The sequence below is a fragment of the Triticum urartu genome, chromosome 4A (assembly GCF_056163025.1).
Source record: "Triticum urartu cultivar PI428250 chromosome 4A, HENAU_Tu73, whole genome shotgun sequence".
NCBI lineage: Eukaryota > Viridiplantae > Streptophyta > Magnoliopsida > Poales > Poaceae > Triticum > Triticum urartu.
In genome coordinates, this window is record NC_141876.1 from 56,319,102 (window position 1) to 56,326,529 (window position 7,428).

Here is a 7,428-nt window from a genome sequence, read left to right on the forward strand (position 1 = left end):
GATTAGCATTTCTAAAATAGAAGGTTAACAATTTTTTGAATACAATACATGATTAACTTTTTATGAATACATGGTCAAGATTTTTTATACACAGTTAACATTTTCAAATGATTGATTATCATTTTAAAAATACTTTTTTAATTTGTTTTCAAATATTTGATTAAAAAATTAAATACATGATCAACTTTCTTTCATACCCATTGTATTTTTTATTCATTTTTTCTATACATGAGAGACATTTTCTATATACACATTTAATGTGAAAAACACATTTTTTAGCGGTATGTGAAAAAAACATAGAAACGAGGCCGTGACCTCCCGCGCCTGGCCGGGCCATCTGGGGTAGATGGGCCAGAAGCCCAGAACTGCACCATTTTTGTAAAACCCTAAACCTCGCCATTTCTAGTTCCCCACCACGACACCACCGCCGTCCACACCTTCTCCGACGAAACCCTAGCGATGGCGTTCCGCGGCGCAGCCTCCCGCTCCTTCCTCGCCGCCGTCCGCGGCCGCACCGCCTCCACTGTCCCGCGCGTACGCGCGGCCCCCATTCCCGCCGCCCTTCCCCGTCGCATCCCTGCCTCGGCGCCCTCCTCCCCTCTCGCCGCCGCAAGGTAGTCGGGACGAAATGCCTCCCCGATACGCGAGAAATCGGTGATGTGATGTGACTGTAACAAGTGGTCTTAATCCGATGCAGGCCATTGGCGGCGTTGATGGGGTCGCCGGCGTTGGTTGCCGCAAGGCTGACGGGGCACTGCGCGGCGAGCGCGCGGGCGTGCTGTGAGCTCTCCCAGGGTACCCTCTTCTGCCGCACTTGTCAGGATCGCTAACAAGTTAGTTATCATGAAAACATCGTACCTGCCTGCATCACAAGCTGCCCCTTTAACATTCTAGATGCATAATTATTTTTGGGGAACGAAATAATGTTTTTGCAATCATTACTTGCGTGATGCTTTGATATGTGTGCATTGGGAGGATTGCTACCATGGCTTGAAATTTCTCCTGGTCGGAGGGTTGTGGTCTGCGGACCATTGTTTTCCGTTATTTGCTCTATCACTGCAATGGTGCATTTTGGTACTAATAGGTTTTAATATGGAAGTATGCATATGTACAGTGTGATTTGTATTTGAGTATGTCATGTTGAGTTGAAATTGCTTGATGACTATAGTCATGATAATAATATAATTCAGTGTTGGAATTAATTGGAAATGTTTTTTCGTACTGAATTCAAGGGGTTAAAATGCATGATGCGTTTGTCCACATAATGTATGAATTGTATCTGTTGCGGTGTTGTTTGGACACTCATTACTAACCTCTAGGAACCATCTTGATCAGAAGCATATCCTTGCATGTGAAATGTTATTTGGCTGGATTATGTGGGTTAGCTTATTGCACATTAGTCTAGCTCAATCCTTGGTTGGGGCGATTAGAAGGCTTTGGCCAGGTTAACATAAGTACATAACTACCTTACATCATAATAAACCTTGGTCATTATTTACTTTGAAATGCGAAATGGTATTTGTCTGGATTATGTGCGTTAGCTTTTTGACGATTAGGCTAGCTTAATCTTTGGGTAGGGTGGTTAGAAGACTTTGGCGGTCATAATCCATTGCAAACCTAAATTACCCTTAGATTTGTGCTTATCCAATTTTTCATCGGACAGACTTCAGTTGGTCGCGTGTGTGCTGTTTGTTCCCTGAAGTGTGCCAAATTGTTTTCCTTGTTTTTTCGTGGTGCTGTTTGTGCGCAACGATGTTTGTGGACTGGACGATGGGTTGGCGCCTAGCACCTAACCGGATAATACCCGGGTTCTCAGGCTAGGTTTCCACCTTTAGAACAGTGGTATGGTCTACTGATGGCTTATAGGATGAAAAATGATTTTCCTCGCTAAGGATTTTATCATTAAGTGACATAATAGGCATTGCAGTGGAGAATTGTGTTTGCATGATGATATATCCAACTATCCATTGTTTGCTCTTTTGATGAATTTATATTGCAGCAATACAACTAATATAAGGGCATACGAAATTGGGATTTGATAGGGAAAAATGGGAAAGATGGTTGACGCAGAGGACAGCCAGAATAATTTTGGGACCCATTGCGTCAAATAATGTAGGTCTCTCTATTCCCATGACTGTTTTTGTTAGCAAGAAAATAAAGGAATTGTGTAGCAAGGACCATCAGAGATTAAGAGTCGAAAACATCTGAGTTAGTTGCCGGTGTGCTGACTCATGAACTAGTTGCAACACGAGTAGTTGAGGTTTCAGTTGGAAGCCAAAAAAAGATTCATAGACTAGTCTCGTGGTTAATCATTACTAGTTGAGCGACTCTTAATCATTGTTAAGGATAACCATGAAATAGTTTATAGTTATGTAAGGATTGTTAAATTACAGGGTAAACATACCAGAGGGGATGGCCAAGCACCAATGGCTTCTCCCGAGGGAGAGGAAATTTTGCACCTGACCTGTAGAAAATAGCAAGGAAAAAAGCGGTAGGCGTCAATTGTGCATCTTGCCACTGCCTAGCGTGCATCTCGCCTAAGCGCATGCTTAGGCATGCTTATGTGCACACCTAGCACAATTAAGCACTTGGTGTTCTGTAGTGCCTAGGCACACTTCTTCCCTGAAAATTGTTTGTTTGGAAGGGAGGGAGGTTCTTAAATGGAACCCTGGTATTAATGCGCATAGAACATGAATAGAAACTATAATATGATGGAAAATGTATAACCAAAAATGGAAATAGCAAACCGGGATAGACTGGTAATCATGCGCTTGGTCTGATAAATCTCTGAAATCTGCTTTAAATTCTTGCAGACAGTACATATGGATGTTTGGCTTATGTCTCAAGATCCTGAATGTAAATTATCACTTAAGTGGTCCACTGTGCCAAAATGCTAACCATTCTATTAGTGCATTGGCTCTCACATTAGATTTCATTTCATCTTTCATATTGAACTATGTCCTCATGTACATTATGAATGTGCACCAGGCCCCAATTCTTCCGCACTGCTCTTTGGATTATGTTAGACTGTAAAAATGTGCAAAAAACTCCTTTTTTAACTAATCTCCACATAAAGTAGTAAATAACAGTGAATTGTGAAATTTTTTATTTGAGGATTTCTGTGGTTGGGCTGTTAGAAAATGGAGATGATGAATGACACGTGAGCGACCAATTTAAAGCATGTTGAAGGTGGTGATGTTGAAGCAGTGTACTTCTGCTATTTTGTCAATCTTGTGTCTGTAAGAAATGGTTAATGTGAATTGAATAGCCACGACGAAATAAAGAGCTGTATAACTAGACGTGGTTATGAAAATTATAGCTTTTAATTTTATGTACTGCCTCATGTTCTGTGTTTGTGATGTGGGAAATCTGTTCCGTTGGCAGTATTTGCTATTATGTGAAATTCAAAATCATTCTGAGTTTTCACATATTCATTTCCAAATTATCTTCTGTTCTGTTATCCTCTTTCCGGCTTGAAATAGTCAGATATCGTAGAAAAGCTGCTCATAACTTTCATGGTTAGGGGGTGCTATCTTTTAAATATGACGATTTGACAACGGAAACCAATAATCTTTCAAGCCAAGGTTTTCCAGTTCTGTTTATTCCAAGAATGCAGATAAACTAGATCTTATGTTACTGTCAAGTATTGTTAGTTAGAATTTTATTTCCTGCTAGTATGTGCTATGATTTTGAGTCCCTAGCATGTTCTAACCTCCTTTGATTTGAATAAAATGCGCCGACCTATCTAAAAATTACCCTTTTATCTTGTACTGCCTATATTTTGTATGATTTTCATGTCGAACCTACCTGGCATGCAACCTTGTTTTGCAGGTACTTAAAGGACGAGTTGCTGCCCTTCGCAAGGATACAACAGTTCTTTTGGGTGCATCTCCTTGGAAGCTCTTCTGGGTTCAGTTCCTTTTCCTGGATTCTGCAAAGTTAAAAAACTCCCCACTGCCGGTGCTAGTTTTTGTCTCCTAGACAAACGGACATTCTACTTGATATTTTTATATATGAATAACGTCCTTTTGATCAGCACATGTCCCATTGGATGGTTCTTGTTTGCGAGGCATGTTGAAATCTTTAATTCGTAATCGGTATCATGCTGTTTCTCTATGAGTCTACACTCGCAGCGAATTTGCAAGTGGGAGTTCAGTGGAATCAAAGAAAGCCCACATGTGATTGTCGATATATTATAGTTATTGATAGCCAAACTGTAGATTGTGTTGTGTCTTCAACCGTTTAAATTTATGAATCTAAAATTTCCGTTTGTATAATTTATAAATAGCTGGTATTGACATGTTTGTAATCATTTTCCTTGTTACTATATCCTTTTCCCTTATCAAGTACTCCCTCCGTTCCAAAATAGATGACTCAACTATATCCTTTTCCCTTTTCCCTTATGAAGTACTCCCTCCGTTCCAAAATAGATGACTCAACTTTGTACTAACTTTAACACAAAGTTGGATCATCTATTTTGAAACGGAGGGAGTATGGTTTTCTCATGTTTCCACAGTTAAGGGGACTCAGTGACATCTTTGTCCTATAGGTTAACAGCAAGCTTCTTCCATGCACCTGCATACCGTTTTACATAGATAAAAGTGAACTTGGGACATACACCGTAGGAGGTATGAAATACATCACGATTACTGGGATAAGCTCGTATCACCAGCCTCTATTATTATTCCAGTGACACAGCTGTAAGTTCTATGGGTACAGTCGAGCACATAAGTTCACACAGGCAGAGATCAGGTTCAGCGCACCAGGACGAAGCGGCCGTGCAGCCTCCGCAGGACGTGAACGTTGGCCGCCGGTCGCCGCGCACCCTCCATGAACTCAAAAATGCAGACGTCGTGTGCAAGGAGGCCATTGTCGCGGGCGAAGTCGCGCCACCCGCGTCCGCAGAAGCCCCGGCAGTTGTCTCCGCTTGTGTAGCGGACGTGCCACCCCCCTTTCCCGCCGGCTCTCCGCAGAACGATCTCTCTGCCGATCCCTCCCAGGTACTTACCTGCAAAATCCGAGGACACGCCCTGCGGATGGAAGCAACACAGCGCGATCCGAACAAAGCTTAGCATTCCGCTCTTAACACCGCATTTGCTGAATATATTGGCATTGCAATCTGCAACCTTGGTCTGGGTTTCAGAAGGAAGGTCACTTACCACAATGCTGGTCCGGGTGGTGCCACGGACATGGCTCGCGTGCATCACATTCACGAACACCGGGTTCCTCGGCTCGACCGGGACAGGGATGCTTGATATCTCCTCCTTGTCTTCCTCTGTCAGATGGAACTCGCTCACGGGCCCATTCTTGCAGAAGTAATACCTATTCTTGGCAGCCGCCTCACCATGATTCATATCAACATCTCCATGGTCTGCAGCAGGCTCAACAGATAAATGCATAACATGCATCTTACAACATTAGTTGCACATAAAATTCCAACTGGTGCATTCGAATTAGTACCGTATGGCATGCCTATATCATGTTTACCTGCCCGGGCAATGCTCTTGCCGGTGCCTCTGTAGAGTGTCATCTCCAGGCCAGCACCGTCGCCTTTCGCCGGTGAAGGCGGATGCGGTGCGCGTTCTTCAGCCTTGTTGGAAGCGTGGTAGCCGCATCGGCGACCTTTAGCTCTGGCAGAGTTCTCTGCTATGTCATTGTCATCACAGCCACGACGTTTGACGGGGCGAGGAGACGGTGGTTTCTGGCAGCCGGCCGAGTCGAACATCAGGACATCAAAGGAGGACGCTCCACTGTATCTGAAGAGCAGGCGGTCTCCTTCCCCGATGCCGTGGTCATCGACAAACTCCTTCCACCCAGACCGGAGGACTACTTCGTCGGTGTCGCCGGCTACTTCGATGCTCCAAGATTTGCCACTATGGGGCTTCAGATTGATGACCTCAGAGATGCGCCCGTTGAAGTTCTTTGCAAACCTACCAGGTAAGCTCTACAGGAAGAACAGCTAGTATCATGAACATAATGATGATATAAATCGAGATCCACACTTGAGTTTACAAAGGCAATATAAGCAAATGCAAGGAGAAAGCTCTGCAGTGAGGGAGGCAGACGGAAGATTCCTGACCATGCTTTGGGCGAAGTCCCCAGCCATGAGCTTGAAGAAGTGCTTGTTCTCATCAGCCATGTGGCTCCAGTAGCAATGCTCTTGCCACTCCGCGCACCGCTCGCAGTTCTTGCCCATCTTCTGCATCTGGGAGGGTATCTGGGAAAGATCACAGAGGATGGATGGATGGATGGAGGTGTGCAGTCAGAGATGAGAACCCACCTGGTGTTCTGATAGCACAGACGGTGCTTCCTATGGGCACTGGACTCTGGAATGCACTACGGCATGTCGGCACACTACTCACTCTAGTCTAAGGCAATGTGTAGACCAGCTGACAGGGTGACACGTTGCTAGGCAGGGTAACAACTGTCGGAAGGTCGTTTCTTCACCTGTCTGTTCGTATCGGAAACGAAAATGCAACCAGGATTATTACAAAAAATTATTAGAAGCATCTACACCAGTATTGAGACGAGCTTAGAACAAACAAAAAAGGAGTTTTCACACATTACCATACTGTATTTTTGCCTGTCAAATTAATTTTTATGCCTAGACAAAGGAAAATGTTTAAAATCAGTCAGATGATTTGTTGGTTTCATCATCCGCGTCCACAGCCGTTCGATCGCTGTGGGGCGAAGCCTCTCTCTGTGCCCACGCGAAGCTGCCCATCTATCTGATTCTGACCGCGCAGCCGTGGTAGTGGCTAGACGCACACCTAAAGCTAAGTGGTCCCAGTAACTGTTTAACAATTCCATTCCGTTTCTACTTTCTCACGTGGTGTTTACCTGCGTAGCTACGCATGTACGTGATGAAGTATTCTCAAGAGGAAACACGTAGCAAGTAGCAAACAAAGATTCCAGAACACCATATTCTTGACTGTGGGTGTTTGTTGGATTTGCTACTAGCAAGCTCATGGTGTCATGGTTGCTTGGATAATGCTTAGGGTAGTGTTCTTGACGCCTTCGCCGCCGCCGCCGTCGTCGAAGCATAGAACTATCGCATCATCATCGGAGCAGCCGGGCTGCCGTCATAGCGTCGACGAAATAGTCGTGACATCGTCACAACATTGTCGTAGCAGGGTAGCATGTTGTCGCAACATCGTCGAAGCAACTAGACCTTCGTGTGCCTTCATCATAGCATCACCGCGGTTGTCGAAGCACGCGGTCGCAGCATCGCCATGACCGTTCGAAGCATGCCGTCGCCGCGGTTCGTTGCAGTATTGTCGCGGCTGTTGAAGCATGCCGTTGCAACATCATCGAAGCATCTGGGTTGCCATTGTAGCATCACCACAGCTACCGAAGCACCCACTGTCCTCGTCGAAGTACGTGGTCGCAGCATCGTCGTGACCGTTCAAAGCATGTTGTCATTGCGGT

At 44.7% G+C, this 7,428-nt stretch overlaps 2 protein-coding genes across 6 annotated transcripts; one reads left to right on the forward strand and one right to left on the reverse strand.

Annotated features, from left to right (window-relative positions):
• The first annotated feature begins 389 nt into the window (after window positions 1-389).
• On the forward strand, window positions 390-4,119 carry LOC125550603 (uncharacterized). 4 transcript variants are annotated; one of them, XR_007301706.2, is made up of 4 exons: window positions 390-614; window positions 698-833; window positions 2,043-2,112; window positions 3,832-4,119. XR_007301706.2 is itself a non-coding variant. In XM_048713625.2 (4 exons), the coding sequence occupies exons 1-3, from the start codon at window positions 460-462 to the stop codon at window positions 2,063-2,065; spliced, it is 276 nt and encodes a 91-aa protein (XP_048569582.1). In that variant the 5' UTR covers window positions 390-459; the 3' UTR covers window positions 2,066-2,112; window positions 3,832-4,119. The 4 variants fall into 4 exon arrangements, 3 of the variants coding, with proteins under 3 accessions (XP_048569582.1, XP_048569581.2, XP_048569583.1); XM_048713625.2 differs by having other exon boundaries at window positions 698-795; XM_048713624.2 differs by lacking the exon at window positions 2,043-2,112.
• Window positions 4,120-4,631: 512 nt separating this feature from the next.
• Window positions 4,632-6,353, reverse strand: LOC125553517 (B3 domain-containing protein Os03g0622200-like). Of its 2 annotated transcripts, XM_087517744.1 has the most exons (5): window positions 6,281-6,353; window positions 6,080-6,205; window positions 5,488-5,944; window positions 5,160-5,371; window positions 4,632-5,030 (listed from the first exon to the last, which is right to left on the reverse strand). In XM_087517744.1, the coding sequence occupies exons 2-5, from the start codon at window positions 6,203-6,205 to the stop codon at window positions 4,755-4,757; spliced, it is 1,071 nt and encodes a 356-aa protein (XP_087373870.1). In that variant the 5' UTR covers window positions 6,281-6,353; the 3' UTR covers window positions 4,632-4,754. The 2 variants fall into 2 exon arrangements, with proteins under 2 accessions (XP_087373870.1, XP_087373871.1); XM_087517745.1 differs by having other exon boundaries at window positions 6,080-6,344.
• Window positions 6,354-7,428: the final 1,075 nt, after the last annotated feature.